The sequence below is a fragment of the Gouania willdenowi genome, chromosome 9 (genome assembly GCF_900634775.1).
Source record: "Gouania willdenowi chromosome 9, fGouWil2.1, whole genome shotgun sequence".
Classification (NCBI taxonomy): Eukaryota; Metazoa; Chordata; class Actinopteri; order Blenniiformes; family Gobiesocidae; genus Gouania; species Gouania willdenowi.
In genome coordinates this window covers 16,258,083-16,278,354 of record NC_041052.1, presented here as the reverse complement: position 1 = coordinate 16,278,354, position 20,272 = coordinate 16,258,083, and the positions used below count along the sequence as shown (strand labels likewise).

The window sequence follows — 20,272 nt, the reverse complement described above, 5'->3', positions numbered from 1 at the left end:
AAAATTTCCAATTCTTAAAAAAATAATAAAATAACACCAATGAATTTAATTAAAAAACAAATAATATTAATAATAATTCTCAGGCACCCTAGCTAAATGTACAAACTCTAAAACAGTGCCATGCCAAATGTGCCATGTAGGTAACAACATAATTGGTAGAAACCACAACCTGAACCAAAGGCAGTGACTGGGCGTTGATCAGAAATGGCACGACTAAGAACATATGGATAATGTTCAATCTGCCCTCAATAGACAATAAAACCAAAAGAAAATAATCACAAAAGAAAAAATTATTTACTCAGTAGTTGGGTGTAGAAATGTAATGAATTACTTTACTTCTTTTGAAACGTACTTAAGTACAAGTAAAATTACTGATTTAGAAATATACTCAAAAAGTACAAGTACCAATAAAAGCAACTCAATAATCGTAACTTGAGTACTTGTAATCCTTTGCAGTTTTGTCTTCATATTTGTTTGGTGGTTGTTCTGCTTGTTTTATAGATTTACATCCTGTCAGGGCAAAAATTGTTAGTTATGTTTATTAACATATTTACTCATAGACCTTATTCTTTTTAAGGCTTTAAGTTGAGACTTTTCATTTCTGCTGTCTCATGTTTTCTGCTCACTTCTCGAGGTCAGCTTCCCAAAACACATCTTATCCCTCAGACACAGTGGCATCACACACTCACATGCCTACACACACTCACATAGTCACACATACACACCCAATACACATCCATTCATACACACAAACACCATACACGCACACACCTCCAACACTCACGACAATCAGGAGATACCAGAGAACTGGTTGTTTTGATCTAAAGAAGAAACTGTCTCTTTTCACCCTCTTCTTTCACCCTGTCCTCTTTATCTCCTGGGGGGAGGAGGGAGGGGGACTGAGGGGGAATGTACGTGATGAGTTAGAACTGTGGGCCACTCTTGTCATCGGACGTCCGCCCGGGGCGGTCACTAATTTTGTCCATCTTTATACTCTTTTTTTATTTAGTTTTATAATAAACCTTTTTTTTTTATAAAATCATCAATGCCTCGCCTGGACTCCATCATTCAACCAGAGCAATAAATCATGTCTCCAAATGAGGTCAACCGCAAATTTGCCGTGACAAATTGGCGATCACGAACAGGATCCATCTTCTACTCTGGGGGGCTTCTGCCGTGGACCAGCACTGGAGAGTGGACGCACTTAAAACCCCAAAGCCAGTTTTTTATGGCATGGGACTTCCGAGTCTGCCCCACGGTGGTCTGCCCCTCGGACAGAGACTGGACCACGAACCATCGGTTGATCCTCAAACACCAATTCGGAGTATTAAGGTAAAGCTGCCTTTATATATATATATATATATATATATATATATATATAAATTTTCATTTACATATATATTCGCTCTGTGTTGATAGACAGGCAACCAGTTGAGCACTGTATTGATTTTCATCATTCTGGAGGTTCTCTCCTCCTTCAGCTGTTCTGTGTTTTGACGCAGTGAATAGACTGCCATGAGAGAGGGTCAAATGGTTGAAGTTCTTTGCTTTTTAATATTACAAGTTCCCTATATTTTTCTATTTGCCTCGCCTGGACTCCATCATTCAACCAGAGCAATATATCATGTATCCAAATGAGGTCAACCGCAAATTTGCCGTGACAATCCTGTATTCTTATTTTGTGGTTGGTAAAGTGGTTTATGTGGATGTTTATAGTAGTTTTGTGTCTTTTCATTGTTTTGCTTCAGATAGGCTTCTTTATATCTACCTAGTGCTTGTTTTGTTTTGCATCCTAGTTGTCTTACTGTCTGTTTTGCATCTTTTCAAAGCAGCTCTATGGTAACTGCACTATGGTGTAGTTTTGAATAGTTTTGCTAGCAGCTTACATTCTGTAATGTCATTTTTTTGTTTTTGTTTAATTTGCATCAAACTGTACCTATAGTTGTATGAAGTGAGTTTAGCACCATATCATATCTGTTAAATAATATTAGTTGTTTCTCTTGTTAGCGTTTTCCCACCTCATTATAATGCCTGTTTGTCTTTAAAATATGAAATGTGTGCATTTGATATATTTCCTCATCCTTCTTCATGCTTTTGTTTTGAAATCCATTTCCCTTAATGTTGTTAACTATCTTTCCACCTGTGGGCGGTATAGTACTGACTACTGAGGTGTGTCTGTGAAGCTGTTTTAGCTTTCCGTAAATAAATGTTTTAAGAAATAAGTTAATTTCATCAAAAATAATACATTGTATGATACATAAAATAAGAATGGACAAAATTAAACTAAAATTACATTTTTTTTTTTAACCTGAAAAGTTTAGAAAAATTTCCTGGTGTTTTTGCATACACATACTTGTGATATTCTTTAAAATCCCACAGATTTTATCAGGTATCTTTAAGCCAAAAAATATGAATTAAAAGTAAATACTGAACAAAACAAATAATCTTAAAACAGTACACAAATTTAAAACTTACCTTCTGTTTTCAGATGTAAACAAACCATTTATAATGTTGTCTGGGATTTTCTTTCATATTTGTTGTAACACATTTAAACCGTATTTTCATGATTTCATGACATCTTCGCTGTCATTGTTAATATTTTAAAGCTCACTCGCTGTGTAGAAAATTATTTTTCATAAGGTTTTCCTCGATGCACAAGTTATTATAGATGGTTATTTTAAAAAAGAAAGAAAATTCTAGTTTAACGCACACTTTCCAATGACGTCACTCCCTACCTTACCATAGCCAATCGGAGAACAGTCGTTCTGGCCAATCAACGGTAAGAAAGGCGGAGCCTTCCTCTAATATCTTACGTTTCGCAAATTCACCTCCGGTCCGACCGGTTTCAGCTCTAACCAATCAGGAACGAGGTGGTGATGTAATAAAGTCCTTACGTGGCTGTGCGGGAAATCGTTCATTCATCTGCAGGCGGTTCACATTCCAGACACGCAGTGCAAATATGTACAAGTGCAGACTATTATAACCATTAAAGATGAATCACACTACCTGTTTTCTGCAGCCAAACTAATCATCTTCAGTGTTTTTAATGCTCTTAAGTTGTACTGTTCTCACACACAAACTTGCAACTTGGGCTTAAGTGGCTAAACCTCATTCCATACATACACACTGCAATAATGACTGTAAAGTTATTGATTGCCATTAAAAATATTACATAAGAATGTAAGAAATAAATCACTGTTCACAAAGACAAAAACTAAGAACACAGCAACATAACCCTGACTTAAATTGTAAATAAACAAAATACGTAAAATAAGATTTTTTTTACGTTTTATAAAACTGTAAAATAATAATTTAAAAAAGGAAAACAAACAAACTAATAAAAAAATATTGAAACAAGTTCATAAAAAGAGCCAAATATTGCAAAAATAAATTCATCTTTAAGGTAAAGAAAATTTTCAAACCTCTCCAGCATATAAAAAAATTGAAACTATAACAAAAATCAAGGATTCAACATAAAAATCAATGCACGTATGCAACGCGCACACCAAGACCATTAAAATCAATAAAGCTATGCCATATTTAAAATCAAAAGGTAGTGCTGAAAAAAAGCAAGCATTTGCACTCGTAAAAATGTGAATTATATTTTTCCATCCATCCATTTTTTGACCCGCTTGCTCCTTTTACTAAAATATTTTTAAAAACATCCAATTAAAAGACTATTTTTGAAGAAAAACTTGACCATCAAAAAATTATAAATAAGGAAGAATGAGAAAACTGTAAAACGATACAAAGAAAATTAATCATATAATATATATTTTGAACATGATGTGAACCTAAACTCATCTATGACATATTTGCAAATTCATTTTCATCCACATTTATGAGTGAACTTATTATCTGAATTAAAAGTTCTTCCCCTGAGGAATAAAACCTCAAAAACACACATAAAAAAAAAACAAAACTTTATTTCTTTTGACAATTGTTTTTCTTTGTTGGTTAAAATATCTACAAAAAGCAAAAAATGAAAAGAATACACAGAGGTTTTAAAATTTCTGCTGACACGTTGTCTAAAATAAACAGAATTAGAGACGAGCAGCACTAAACAGGAGAGAACGCGAGGACAGAGTAAAGCATGAGCATTTCCCATCATCCCTCAGTGGCCTTGTCGGATGATGATGTCTGACATGTCGTCCACCTTCACCAGCTCCAGGTTCTGACACAAAAAGGAAAAACAAGTTACTCAACTTTCCACTTTAAGACCACCTTCTTTTTCAGTGTTCATAATGTTATGGCTGCTTATTCTTTCATTGTGGAAGTATTTACATGTATAGATATTAATGCTTAAAATAATTTTGGGACAATAAATCACCATCTCTTCATTTAAACTTGAGGAAGCAAGTTTTAAACCAGACATATCTGTGGATGTTTCATCCAGCAGCACCATCTAGTGAGTCAAATATGAACTACATGTCTCTGTGAACGTACAATAATTTCTCGTTACTGTGAATAGACAGGAAAGCACAGAAAGACTGTTTACATACATATTCCCACAATTAATTTTGAAAAGTGAAATATAAGTTGCTTTCCGACTATTTTTCATAGGCTTTCCTTTTATTTCCTTGTCATTTCCTCTTATTTCTATGTATTTGTGGCAGCTGTAACGACCATATTTCCCCACTGTGGCACTGTTAAAACACCATCTGATCTTTAATGTGATTAGATGATCTCACAGTGGGTTTATAAACCAGTAGGAAACTGGAAATGCAGTTGTCACTCACCTTTTCGTTGGCGAGATGAAGCAGAGCGACAAACGCCAGAGGAACTGACAAGTTCTGTGCCATCGTGCTGGGCAGTCTGCACGAGGAGAGGAAAGAAGGAAGATGCATGGATTATTATTTTTAGAGTCGTGCTGGGTAAAAACGTAGCAGCTGGTGCGGAGAATCACATCAAAGCTTCCTTTAAAGTATGATGACAGATCTTCTGCTTGTCTGCATCGATAACCTGAATTCAAAGTGAAAATCCAGATCATAAAAGCGTCTGTTGATGTTTCTGTCTGAAGAAAAAGTGGATCAATACAGTTTGACCTCAGTTCTCTCTGACCTGTGGGCGAGTGATGGACGTGAGATGCTTCTCGATCAAATGTGTGTGTGTGGGACAGAGACTAGGAATAGAATTTGTTTCTTCTCTTTTTTGTGTTTATTGTAATGATGATGTATTTGTTTTCTATGTGAAGCACTTGGTGCTGGATTAAATATTGTATTACAAAATGCTTTGATAAATAAATATTGATTGAGGGACAGATATTCCTCACTGATCAGGATGTTCAGTTCTGTCCTGGACTCCATGAGGAGGATGTTGATCCAGCTCCATCTGAGACTGGAGTCGTTCACGTTAACGCAGGAATGAATTTTGTCACAGATTCCGCATTCCATTATTATCATCAATACTCTATGGCAGTGTTTCTCAAATGGGGGTACATGTACCGTTAGGGGTTTGCGATGGTACTACAGAGGGTACGAGAGAGAGAGAGAGAGAGAGAGAGAGAGAGAGAGAGAGAGAGAAATGAACAAATAAAGTGTCAGTCTTGGTCCTTCCCCAGCCGTGAAATGACCGTAAATGATAAAAACTATAAAAAATAAACCTTTTCAGGAGCCGCTATATCAGTGTTTTTCAACCTCGGGGTCGGGACCCCATGTGTAGTCGCCTGAATTTTTAGAAAAATTTAAATAGATTTTTGAAATATTTTAATTATTCTTTTTTTTTTTTTTTAATTAAAACAATCTTAAACAACTGTATTTCTATACTTTCACTTTGTGAATCTAGTTAAACTAAAATGCAGTCAAAATAAATATGTGAGCTCAAACACGATCAAAAACTAATTCTAGAAAAAAATGTCGTTGGTATGAAAATGGGGTCACGATCTAAAAAGGTTAGGAACCACGGCACTGAATACTGTTTCTTTCCACTTATTTCCAAAATGAGATCATTTAAAATGTGTGTTATCACTCGTTCATTTCATCTTTATGTTCTATAGTTGTTTATAAATGAAGGGGGTACCTGGTTTCAGAAAAAAGAGAAAGAGGAACTTGAGCCAAAAAACTTTGAGAACAACTGCTCTATGGGACCAGCAAGAAAACCATCAGTGAGACGAGCGACAAATGTATACAAGGCCGACAGAATAAACAGCAATTAAATTAAATCAGTAACAAGGCCACGCGAGATAAAAAAAAAAAAAAAAAACACCTATGGGACCTGAAATGAGGACGCACTGGATCAGCAATAAATCCAAGTCCTCGCAAGAAGGGCAACCAATCAGCAACGAGATCACCAGCAATGAAACCGGATGAATATCTAGCAGGTGTAGCAAACATGTCAAATCTCGTCATCACGTCACACATTTCTCTGGTTTGTGTGATGAAAAAGTGCTTATAATAATGTGTACAGTTAGTGTTTGTCACAGCCTGTGTTGTTTATTCATAGAACACAGAATTCTGTAGATTAATAAGAATAAGTGTTGAGACTGAGGCTGGTGTTTCAACGACAGGTCTGAGTAGAATCTAGTCTCTGTGCAGATCTGCTGATACCTGTTAAGCAGTGTCTTCGTCGTCTGACTGAAGACTTTCTCTCCACAAACTCCTGGTTTCTCAGAATCTTCAACGGTCTGCAGGAAAACGAGGAACAAAACGATGAAAAAAACCTTTAACAAAGAGAACAGAGGATCTGGACTGGATCTACCTCTGTTGGTTTTTCTGGGCTTTCTGTTAGCAGTGTCCACATGTTGTTCTTCAGCCTCTTCATATCCATTTTCTTTGCTGTTTTTGCATAGTTTATCTCAATCTTGTTGACCTGCACAGAAAAAAGAGGAACATGTCTTAAAAAGACTGAACAACATTGCTCTGTTCGTTCTAGCCTTCATGACATTTAGAGATTCCCCAATGTAAAGTGAAAAAGTCTTTTTTGCAGAAGAAATGTAGAGATTACTGCTTACAGATCAGATAATCTGTTCAAAGCAAAACATTCAGTCACAAATGTATCAAACAGACTGTCATAAGAAGGAATAGATAGTAGTCTATTTCAAAATAAAAGCACAACCTTTTTTTTTAGGTTTTGGTTTATTACCCACTCTTGGGTCCGGGCCCACATGTAGAGAATCAACATGTGGGTAGTGACACTAGTCGCTGTGTGGACCAGTATTTTTGGGTGAGAAGCGAAACTCACCCTGTGTGGCTCCGGCACCAGATCTTCCTCCCCGTAAGTGGACACGTTTTCCAGATCCTGCGATGGCGGTTGGATACTTTCCACCAATGGCTGAGAGTCGTCTGAACCAGTGAAGCCTTCAGCGTCGTCGTCACTGTCTCCTCCCTGAAAGGGGATGGAATATTTCACAGATCTTTCCTTCATGAAGATGCTTGTGTTTGTTTTATTTAACTGAAGGTCACTCCGAGGCTTTCTGGGGTATAACATCAGACACACTAAGCCTCTCTCAGGCTAAATGCTGTTTTATATGTCACATGACTGCTCACAGAAAGGCTGGTTTTTACTTGTTCATCATTTTGAATTAATTCAATTTGTTTGCACTGAATTGGATAAAACGGCATCTTCATTAATTACAATGCAAAGTGACTGAAAACTCACATCTATATTACAACTATCCAGATACTCAATGTTGAGAATGATCAATGGTGCGTGCGTTAGTTTTATATTTGTGAAAATGTCGATGGGTTTCATTTGGCTTTTATCTTGTTCAGGTCTTGCTTGAAAAAGAGCTTCTTAATCTAAAGTTTTAATGATAATATAATAAAACATCTGTGGCTTGTAGGGCCTCTGGTATAAATATGCAACATATGATCAGACATCAGACTTTGTTTTGTCATTGCAACCCTTAATTAATAAACTCACTTCACCCACGTCAATCAATGTCTGATTTTGTTTTGGTTGCAAATAGTTTCTTTACACCAATAATTATCCAGAACATAATTGATCTACTAAACATTAAAACACATGATACTTCCCCGATGGAGCCACAGTCAGATAATTGTGAGGGTCCAACGGAACAAACACAAATTTTTTTTTGGTTGAAAACCAAAGGTGTAGGGCTGGGCAATATAACGAGATTCAAGAGTTTTCTATTTTGGCAATATAAAAAATAATTTCTCCTATATAGATATTTACATTTTTTATAGCTCATTTTGTATTAAAATACTGATTTTAGGAGTCGCTGCTTTCGCTATTTCTCAGAACAGCATGAAAAGCTCACTTAGATAAATTGCTGAGTGCGTCCTAACCTAAACCTTTGCCTAAACAAGCCACAATACACAACTCACTCACACGTGCTGTCCCTTATAGGAAAAAAAAGCCAAAAGTGGCTGATATTGTGCAGCTGTTTGTTGATAAATGTGCCTGTGTGACATTTTGCATCAGCACATTTAACACAGAATTGTTTTTCTGGCCTGACTTTATTTGAATTAAAGATATTGAGATTCATATCGTATATCGCCATTTTGAGAAAAAAATATATAGAGATATAGCTAATGGTCCCTATCGCCCCGCTCTACAAAGGAGGTCATGTAAACCGTCTACTGTTTAACATTGTTTCACTAGTTTAAAAATCAAACTATTACAAAGCAATCTACACAAAGAGTCTAGCTTTTATAATCTCTCAAAATCTAAAGAAAAAAACAATCCAAAAATGTTTATATAGGGACCCAACAAAGAATAAACTAAGCGTAACTAAGTGTAGGTTACTTCCTGTTGAATTAGGTTTTTTTTTTAAATAGTCAGAATACTGCACAATCATGTTGGACTTTATTTAAAAGTATTATAATAAGTCCCGTAGGATGACAGTTGTATCGGTGCGACATAAATGAAATAGACTTAATTTAAATTAATTTACAGACCTGTAGACCTGGACAGAAGTTGGCGGTGTCATTAGCGTTGTTGTAGTCGTAATCTCCGATACCTTCACCAAGCTCCCCCGACAACCTCTTCTGGCCTTCCTGACTTAACTGAAGCAAAGGACAATAGACAACATCCCATCATCAGATCAGGGAATGTGGGTGGATCGGGTAGAAAAAAAATGGAAAAAATAGGTTACGTAGGAAGAGTAAAAGCAGACAAGGGCGAATGAATACATCATGAATACAAAATAATTTTTAGGCTTATGATAACTGCTACATTTTTATATGCACAGAACAGCTTGATTTCCAGTCAGTTGTTAAAAAAGAAAGCTTTTAAATAAATCTGTTTTACATCAGATTAAAAACAACCAATCTGGCAACACTGTTTGAATCTAGGAGGAAAAACTAGAATATCAGGAAGTCTCCCTGCTGTAGGCAGTGTTGCCAGATACTAGTCGGGAATCAAACCCAGATGAACAAAGGTGAACTGCTGCAAATTTAAATAGCTATGAATCCAATCTGTGGTTTTAAAGAGATATTCACATTTTCCCAAATGTTCAGGAAATCATCATCTGCATCAGGCAGCACTGGTGCTTTTCTGTTTCAGTGTGTATGTCTCACCAAGCTGCAGGGTTTCAGGCTGAGCTGGGAAAGCGTCTCAGGGGGAAACTGGTAGTCTGCAGGTAAATTGGTTTTCTTATTGCTGGAGCTTAGCGCAGACTTTGTGTTTGTTGTGGCGGCCTGCGGACAATCGATAGAGAGAGTGAGGAGGAGAACACATGCAGACACAATGACATTTAATCCTTGAAATGTCCAAACAATAGTGATAAACTAATATGACATGTAGTTACAGTCACACACAGTAAAACCCTTCTGCCGTGTCTGTTACATTAATTATTGACCCAAAAATTGAATCCAGCTTTTAAAAGAGTCAGCAGGGAACAGAACGTCCTGCAGGTTAATGGACTTAAATGGCCTCGCTGAGCCAAAGTCTCATTTCAGCCTGAACACAGAGAAAAATGATCGATGTAATGTTTAGGGCGACATTAAAACAGTCAGAGATCTATCTTACTGAAGGACTCAAGACATTTAAAAACTGCATTTGCAGAGCAGACACATAAAAGACGCCCAGGCTCCATCAAATGTAATTGCCCCAGAGAGCCAAGAAGCTACGTTGCCACGACGACGGCTCAATAAAGTCCCACAGTAGCTGAATAATAACTCCAGTCACAGACTCTGACAACACAACTTTGACTTCTGAATCAGTTGGCAAATGGTAATAAAGGAGGTGAAAATAAGATTGTACAGACGACTGTAAGTACAGAGTCCCAGGAGAGGTACTTTAGAGAACAATTTATTATAAGATATTAGGATATTGATCATAATGTCTTTTTAGGTCACTTTCAAATAGAGGTGCATGAAAGGATGAAGTCAAAAAGCCAGGAACACATAAAACAGATGGTTATAATTTATTTATTAGCTATTTGTGCTTGAAGTCTAAAGATTCTCAAATCATGGTCCAGGACCCAAAAGTGGGTCGCAGACCTCTTTTATAATGGGTCAATAATGATTGCTTTTATAATCGTTCACATTGCGAGTAATTTTGCTCAGAAACAGTTTTGGTGAAACTGGTGTCCATTTTAACTAATGACCAACATCTGTGCACAACCAGTGGACACTCAGGTTTAGTTACCAGTTTAAACGAGGCATGAGTTGATATAAAACATCACTCATCCAGTACAGGTTTGGCCATGTTCCACTGCAACATCCCACATTGTGGCTCAGAATGAGAGGCTTTGGCAAACTAGTCCAGAGACGATCAACCTCATTTACAGCAGAAGCCACAAAAATCTAAATGTCTGCTCTGGGCCACATCATCAGAATTTATGTCAGCATTTAGAATATTGACTAATCTGAACATTAAATCAAGAAAGAACAAAGATCTTTGTCCATTTTTGTTGGCGTTTTGTCTCTTTTGTCATTTTGTGCAATTTGTCTTAATTTTGTGTGTTATTGTGGCTGTTTGTGTATTTGCTTTGGGAGCCGCACAAAACTAGACAGAGTGCTGCAAGTCTAGGGATGGGAATCGAAAACTGTTCTTTCTGAGAACCGGTTCCCAGTAATCCAATTCCTAAGAATTGTTTGTTTGCTTGTATTTCAATTCCGCTCATCGGTTCCTCTTACGTCGCAAATACGTAACGATAAACTCCTCCAGGTCCTGTATATTGTATTTATGCTAGCGCCAAATGAAGTTCTTCCACCATATAGATGTTTGCTGTCCACTGCGGAGAATCCACCTCCTCCACCCACAGCTGCGCTGTCCTCCGTGCTGTGTTTGTAGCGTGTCTGTTGCTACGCTACTCACTTCCGGGTTCTGTACACTCGCGCTAAAGTTTCTAAAGGACTTTTCTTCCGAAAACAACAAACTTCCACAAGAACACACACCTCGTCGCAAGTTTATGTCCTCATAACAAGTAATCAGACACTGGAGACAGACTGGTGCTGATCGTTGTTTTTAGTTTGCTCTTTCACACTGGTTCACACACACGGCTGATGACGTCACATGTAACAACAGGGACGGCGTCTCTGAAGGTCCATTTATAGAAATGTAAACAAAGGCTAAACTAAAGCTTTACCGTTTAAATACATAATAAGTGCGGCTGTATTTTTGGTTAATATGTTCTTTTTTTTACAGAATAACTATTTGTTTTATGTCTGAATTAGTTTTGGATCAAGTTGTTGAAGTTCAAAAGGAGCACTGTAAATATTCTCAAATGTTTGTAGCCAAAATGTGTCATATGTTGTAATAATAATAATACATCAATTTTATATAGTGCTTTTGTATATATTATTATCCAGTGAAAACAATCTATACCTGGTGGATTAAAAGAGAGCTGATATCCCTGCAGGAAATGAAAGAGACAAAGATAATATAATAAAAAGTTAAAGTAAACAAATCCATTTGTATTATTTAATTCCCTCACCCAATGAGAATCAATAACAGAATTGGTAATGAATCGAATTGATAAGCAGTAACAATAATGGAATCGGAATCGCTAAATTTTTATCAATTCCCATGTCGCCTTTAGGTCACCAATTGCTCATGTCTGATCTAGTCGATACTCAATGGCATGAGTTACGTTGCTGTTTGGCACCGTTCTCTGTCACTGAGGGGGCGGGGCTTCACTGACCCCTGAACTAAAATCTATCAACTATCGCATAAATGTGTGGCTTGTACACAAGTTGGATTTATATGTTTAGTAGGTGAATTATCTTTCTTACCCTGGTGGTGCGGAAGTACGTGTCGAAGTTGACATCATCGCTGAAGTCGATCTCAAAGGTCTTCTTGGGTTTCCTCTTCCGTGGTTCTTTGTCTGGTAAATGGTCCACTGCAGTAAATTAAACACAGATCAGATGAAGGAACACATTTGCAGTAAAACCCTTTAACAGGCAGCTCTGAAATCATTAAACACTCTGGATGTTTTTATTTACCTACCTGATAAAAATGCAAACAGCTCATCACCTCAACCAAGCAGAACAGCTAGAGTGCACTGCAGTGTCTTTGCTTGCAGAATAGTTCATTTTAATAGTGAAAGATTTACGCTGACTAATTTTTAGTGTCTCACTGATTCCCTGGGCCATATATAATTGAAAGATATGGTGCTTTCATTTTGAAAAGGGCTTGTTTTTCTACAGAATGCTGTCCTTTAATGTTACAGGACAATAGTTGTTCCTTTACAAACAAATGTTTCAAGTAACTGATGAGGTTAATTTAAGAAACCAGATTGTATTCTTTTCTGTACTCATGTACTACTTGTTTTTCAGCCTATTTGGGAATCGATAAAAAAACGGATTGATAAGAAGGAATTGATAAAGCATCGGAATTGTAAAATCCTTATCAATGTACATCCCTATTAACTGCTAACAAAACTGTACCCAGGCTGTGCTCTGTGGGGAGAGAAACCAGAGGCTTTGTGGGTTATTCATAATTCTTCCTGCTCAAATGTGTCATTCACAGCCTATTTGTGCGTTTGTGATTAAATCAAATTGCTCTGAGCTCATTACTTCTGCTCACTGCAGTCACAAATCATCCAAGCATCTCTTCACACTCACGTTTGTGCTTTGGTTTGAACTGCCAGTATCCGGGTCCGGCCCACGCTGCCATCGTCCTGGGGCTGAAGTATGAGTATTCCCTGGGCTGGGAGGACAGCTGCAGACACATGGTGGCAATGTCTCCCTCTCCGATGGGAATCACATCTCTGAAGCACACACACACACACACACACACACACACACACACACACACACACACACACACACACACACACACACACACACACACACACACACACACACACACACACACACACACACACACACACACACACACACACACACACACACACACACACACACACACACACACACACACACACACACACACACACACACACACACACACACAAAAAATATCACTGTTTCAGAAAGCACACCTACAACGCAAGGATTAGCTAACCATGTAAAAAGCATCGCTCATCTATAGGTTCCCTCTGAAGGGAATAAGCTACTTCATTTCCCACCATTGAAAGCAAATAGTTAAATAAAGCTGTGTCCAAAACTTGTCCTGGAGGGACACTAATCCAGCAGTTTTTAGACTGATTTTACATAAATCGTACTAAAATTCATGCCAAATGGGCATAGAACACTGTAATTCCATGAACTTGATTTGGCGCTGTATGTGTTTACAGCACATTTAGAATAGCTCAAAGGTGACAGGAAAAAAGTTTATTAATTTCAGAATTGGTTGTTTTTCAAGCAAATCGAATCATACAGTGTAGATGATTGTCAGCAGTAAAAAGGGGGATTTCAATTGAAACCCTCCTGGATTCATGTCTTTAGCGGAAAACAGAAACAATGAACATGGAAAAGGACAAATTGCTTGGAACTACAGAAAGCCCATTTTTGAGAGAAAATAAAAAAAGTAACAAAACCGCAACATAATCTGAAAGGACTAAACTAAACAAAGAAAAGATCAGATGTCTGTTTGTTTCTCATTGTCTAAATCACAAGTGTGTCTCTGTTAATGATGACAGTAAACATTGGTGAACAAAATGTGAAAATTGACCATCATCCCAAAGAACAATCAGTTTATTCTTGCGTTGAGCACACAAACCTAAAGGTACATTTATTTATGCTGCAGTACATTTTGAATTAAAGTTGTTTATACAACACCTTTTAAATTGGTTATGGCAACAAAGCTATTATTCATGAGCTCATCCTACAAAATCAAGTCTTTCTCCGGTTGTTTTACCGTCCTTTCCCAGAGGTGGAGGCTTCACAGCGCTCCCTCTCCTCCTTTGCTCCCTCCTCACAGTCTCCTCCGCCCTCGTCATAGTCGGCATCAAAGTCTGGGCAGTCATTGTCCTCCGGCTCAGGATCCGCGTTGAGGTCGAATACGTGCTCGCCCTGCTTCATCTTGTCCAGGAACTGGTTTGTGGTCTGAGAGAAGATGTATGAGTAGGAACGGAATGCTTCATTCGACTAAACTGAGGAGTCCAAGCTACAAAATGAACTGAACTTTATAAACAGTGATCATAGATAAGTTTAGAACTCATAATAACACTTTCGGTGAATTTTTTAAATAAGGAGCAAAATTTTAGCTGAAAACCTAAAAAGTTTATATGGGTACGTTCACACTAGCCAATCGTGGTGTTTTAACTGCTCTAGGATTGGTTTGTTTGGACTGATGTGAGCATGCAAATGATCTCATTCTCGAGCGCTGGTCTTGGAGCATTTCCAGATGAATTCAGATCTCTGACAGAGACCTAACTGACAGCTGCTGTGCAAGTGAAGAGAAAAAACCCACCATAAAATATTCAAATTGGCTCATAAGCACATAAAAAAGTGAATATGGGCAGTCGTGCGGGTGCTTGCCAGTGAATAACAAAGTTTTATCATTTTTTGCTATGATGAATGTCATGGTGCGTCTAACACTCGAGGGTACATCAATGAATGTTTTCTTTCTCAGCAACAATGACCCATAAGGTAACCAGAAGAACTGTGTGATCAACAGTTGATTTCGTAGCTATAATCCTCAAAAAAAATATTATAAAAAATGCATTTTAGTTTGCTTATGGTAATATTTTGAGCGTAGTGAAACATTAAAGCGTCTTCACGGTCTGATGATGCTCAGATTTCACATTACTTTTTGAATATGTTAATGAAGGCTAAATGAGTAAAAAAGGAAACATTCACCTCTGTTAGACATGTTGGTTTATCATTAAACCTAATTTACAAATCTGTGATATTCAGTTTGAATGTGAGGTTTAAACTGCTCCATATTCTTTGTATAAATCTACGATATAACCATCCCTTTGGTCAGGTTGCGGTGGAAGATTGAGGGATGCATGTGTGAGTGCGTGATCTTCTGACCTGCTCTGGGTTCCAGCTCGTGAAGGAAAAGTCCTGCAGCGAGGGGCAGATGGAGCTTTTCTCCTGGGAGCGCTGCAGCCCAGCTGAAAGACACAGAGTCCAGAGGATGCAGGGTTAATTACTAAAGGTGAGCTTTTTCCTCAAATATAATCATCACCTCTGTTGATGACGCTCTTTAACACCATAAATCATTGTGCGGGTATCATAATTACCCAGGATATTTTCTTCTCAGTCTAAAAATGCTATTTCATATTTACATTTGAATTACCTGTTATTTAGCCAGGCAGAATAGAGAAATAGACAGATAGATTGATAGCTTTTTATTGTCATTGTACAAAGTCATACAACAACATTTGTAGCAGCCTGGAGTGGTATTACGACACATAAACACAGAACAATAAAATCTTAATAAATTAAAAACACACAAATATTAAGAGTGGTTAAAGGCATGTATAAGAAAGCTCAAGTACAACAGTGCAAAGGTACTAAAAGAGATGAGGTCTCTTTTTAAAGTGACCTAAATAAAAAACTCAAACCCCAACCCTGAACTATTCTTACCCATGAATGGGGAGGCAGGGGAGGTCTGTGAAGGTGGTGTAGAGTATGAGGGTCTGGACTGCAGCAGCGTCATGTTGGAGGGAAACAGCAGCTCGCACCGATTGTCTTCACTGAAGAGGACGGATAGGAAGACACCGGCCGTGCTGCTCTCATCAAAGGACGAGGCCATCCTCTGGAACATGGGGTCCACCTGGGTGGAAAAAAACCAAACACCTGATCACGTCAGTAGGGACGGAGGAATTTTAGGAGTAAAGACAACTTGCCAGGAAAGATGCTCTAGAAATGACAGCTAAAAATATGACTAAAATTTCTTTTATTCTAGAGTAAAAGCTGCATGCATGTCAAATCTGCAAGAAAACATTAAGATTTAATACCAGAAAAACCCTGATTTTGTTTGACATGGATCCTCATTGCTAGGTTTAGTCTAAACATTTTTTGGGACATTACTAAAGCCATGTTAAAAATGTAATGAACTACAAGAATACAATAAATAAAGAAATGTGAACTACGTCTTATTTGTTTATAGATAGCAAAATACTTTATTCATTGACAATTACAAAAAGAAAAACTTCCTAAAAATGTTTTTTTAATTTGTTGAAAAATTTCACAATTTGGTGAAAATCTTTGTTTTTTGTTGTTGAACACAGAAGTTTAAAATGATTGGTCACCTATGCATTATTAGACAACAGTGACACAGAGAAATTCAGGCCGTACCTCGCATTTCCTCTCGGACTCGGCGCTGTTGATGTTGCTCAGGTTTTGCTCCACTGTCTTCTTTGGTGGCCGTTTCTTTTTGGGCTGCTTAGCTGCCACCTCTCTTCCTTCCTCATCCTCATCTTCTTTTGATCCGTGACCTGTGAGAACAGAGATAGGTAATAGGTAGCATTTATCAGTAATATTTTGTTATTTGTCATACATTTTCTCTTTTGTCGTGTAGCACTCTCTCTTTATTTTAATACCTTTTACATTTTAGGTTGCTTTTTAAAATCTGGCCAGGGACACCAGAAAAAAACTAGCCTATTTTGGCTAACTCTGACTCTTTTACAGCATGTCTGTTTATCAATGTGCATTGTCCCTTTTAATAAATCAATATATTCAAATTCAAATCAGAAGTGCGACGAGGCTCCCAGATCACAGTTTTTTTAAAATAATTATTTCCTCACTTTCTCCAGGTTTGGTCTCAGCTCCCAGACCTCCCAGAACTCTGTAAGCATCAGCGTGAACAGCATCCACACGCACAGCGTAGATCTTTGTGCTGGCATCCAAAGTGCCGGCCGCCACCTTAAGAAAGACGCACACAACCCAGACATTAACCACACTGTTTGCTGACCGATTAACATAAAATGTTGACCTTTTAAAATGACTAACTGGCAGTAAGTGAAGAAAAATGACTCTCTAACATTAACCTCATTAGGAGGTCAAAACTTTAGGAACAAAAACAAGTTACTGATCAAATTGTTCATAAATTTGTGAAGAAAAAAAAAACCTTGAAGTTGGTGAGCTCGGAGTCTTTTTGTTTGAGGATGTCAGCCATGTAGTCAATCAGGTGGAGGCCAAAAGCATTTTTGGTGGTGATTTTCTGCAAAACAACAACAAAACTGCCTTTATGTCAAAAGTAGAGGTCAACCAATATGTGATTTTCAAAGGCCGATGCAGAAACTGATTTTTCAAAAACTTTTTTTAGTTGATGGCCAACTTCTAAAGTCGATTTTGGAAGCTGATATTGAGGACGATATTCTTCTTTTTTTTTAAAACTCTGATTATGAAAGACAATTGAAACACTCATATGATAATATGTATATATTAGAAACTAAATACACCAATAAAACTCAACATTTATTGAACTTTAAATACACTAACAACCAAGTAAAACAAAAATCCTTATCCGATTAAGGATATAATAGGATAAAAATATTTGATCAGGCACTATTATATTATGTCCTTATCCATTATATCGGCTTTTTATTTGCAAGCCTTTTGGCTTCTACCTCTCCCATGCACATGCTATTATTATCATTACTTTTATATATCGGCCGGCCGATATATCGGTCAACCTCTAGTCAAAAGTGAATAATGGTACTGATGTAAACACTGACAACAATCACAAACAGCAGAAAATCAGAAGTAGAAGAGCATCAGACATAGTTACATGAAGTTGAAATAAAATGAAGGACTTAGTTTGCATTAAAGCCCAAATTTTAACAACAAGAAAATACAGATTTACATAACATGACAAAGGAATTAAAGATAAACACGCCCCCAAAAAACCTGAGGATTGGAATAGGCAAACAAAAGCACACATACAGTATACCAGTACTAGTACAGTGGAATGATTAGATTCAATTTAGTTAACCTGAGTCACTGTCTGATTTAAAATTATCCGGTTCATTTGACTCTTTAAAATCCCTACCAATATACTAACACTATTTTTTTTTTTTTAATTTGTATCATTGTCATTTATTAAATAACAAATAAATTAAAATTATTTTTTTTCTGCTGCCTAGGTCCGTAACCCAGATCATTTGAGTCTTGACGATTTCTGGGAAGTCCGTGACCAGATCGGGCAGCATAAACAACAGCAGGTGTGTTTGTGTCCGACTCCAAACTGTGCAACAAGTAAATCCAATGCTCACTTACATTTTCAGTGGAAAGCTTTATGCAGGTAGAATAATGCTCAGAGATCTGTGCATTTGACAGCTTTGGCACAGCAGCAGGAGTCCCCACAGTGCTGCAAACAAAACCAAATCATTCATTAAACAATTCAAAACAATGTGATGAAACGCTCAAGGCTGAAATATTTAAACACATTCTTAAAATAATAATAATAAAAAAACATGCACTCAAAAATGAGATCACGACACAATAAAAGGGATAATTTTTCCCCTCCAACCTGTGAGATACAGAGTCACTGAAGGATGAGTCTGTGGCTGTTTGAAGGTCGATAACCTTGGACCTTCTGCGCTGACGACGCTCCTGCTCGTCATCGTTTCCAGGAAAAGCAGCCAGCAGTGGAGTGCTGCAGGCTGCTGGGGATTGACCCCTGTCCTTCAGGGAGGATGAAGCCCAACCAGCGCGAACCCTGGAGAGAGGGGTGGAGGCAGCACTCATCTGAGCTGAAAATGAAAAAGATCCATTAAAATAACAAGATTCACTCTTTTAAAATTAAGACACAACTTAACTATCAGCTGCTCATCCAGATCACAGGTCAGTGTTTTAATTTAAGTTTCAATATTTGTATAACTTTTTATTACTATTTGCTTTCCCACTGTTTTCTAGGGCCTTTTCTTTTAATTGCTGTACTTTTATTTGAATACTAATATATGGAAAGTGCCCACTACAAACCATAGGAAGTTTAGCAGGAAACAAGAGAATAACTTTACAAAAAAAAAAAAATCAAAAAATCAATGAAGCTTGAACACCAAAAAAAGATGATTTGAATACAGTTTGGAGAAAAACACAAACAATGACAGAAACAATCTATTATCCGTCCTACAAGCTATAATTAAAACGGATAAATTATAATTGACATAATATTTGTTTGACTATTTCTTTTCTTCTGATATTTCTGCATTCTACGTTTTGTAAACATTACAAAAACAAGTCCCCATTATCCCATCCTAAAATATAAAAGGTCATTGAAAAGGTCACGAATTTCTTCATAAAGCTCATTGAGAATGAGAACGAGTTAAAAAATATTGACAAAAATCATGCATGCTTGACGATAAAAATGAACAAGCATGCAGATTCTCAAGATAAAATAGAACCTAATATATATATATACATATTATACGCGGTTTTGTTTGTGTATGTTTGTGAGAGAGTTCAGTGATGTAATGAATGACTATAATCAACACAATAACAACTACTAGTACATGACTGTTAGCTTCGGATGAGCTAACGATGCTAATGCGCTCAGTCAAGAGAGATAAGTCTGAAAATATGTTTTCTTCACAAAATAAAACTTTTGAAACTATACATCTGGCATTCACCGACGTACCTTTGAGCACGGAGGAGTTTTATCCTCGCTAAAAACGGATTAAAAAGTCTAATGAAGTACACAAACAGCACGGCTTAGATTTCCGGCTTTTCTTGGTTTGAATTCTTGCGCCGCCAACCGAACGGTTTACGTCTAAAGCCTACGTCATGACGTTAGCCCACGCCCAACAAACACCGTTTTTTGCTCGTCAACACGTGGAATTGTTCATAGGAACCGGAAAACGTTGACAAAAATAGTTTATCACATTCATAAAAACGCATGATTTACAAAGAAATTTGAGTAAAATATACAGAAATAAGATCTGAACTAAGCAGACCACAACCATACCTTCAAATAAATAAATAAAAAAAAAATAAAATAAATAAATAAATAAATAAATAAATAAATAAATAAATAAATAAATAAATAAATAAATAATGTGATTGTC

At 37.1% G+C, this 20,272-nt stretch overlaps 1 protein-coding gene across 1 annotated transcript; it reads right to left on the bottom strand.

Annotated features, from left to right (window-relative positions):
* Window positions 1-3,958: 3,958 nt before the first annotated feature.
* ncaph (non-SMC condensin I complex, subunit H) lies at window positions 3,959-19,973 on the bottom strand. The gene is made up of 18 exons (XM_028457681.1): window positions 19,846-19,973; window positions 18,739-18,961; window positions 18,486-18,576; window positions 17,335-17,427; window positions 17,012-17,129; window positions 16,563-16,702; window positions 15,849-16,038; window positions 15,291-15,373; window positions 14,170-14,357; window positions 12,972-13,117; window positions 12,141-12,247; window positions 9,480-9,599; window positions 8,859-8,966; window positions 7,180-7,323; window positions 6,697-6,807; window positions 6,546-6,622; window positions 4,740-4,815; window positions 3,959-4,174 (listed from the first exon to the last, which is right to left on the bottom strand). Exons 2-18 carry the CDS (start codon window positions 18,954-18,956, stop codon window positions 4,115-4,117), a joined length of 2,070 nt encoding a protein of 689 aa, XP_028313482.1. The 5' UTR covers window positions 18,957-18,961; window positions 19,846-19,973; the 3' UTR covers window positions 3,959-4,114.
* Between the last annotated feature and the right edge of the window lie 299 nt (window positions 19,974-20,272).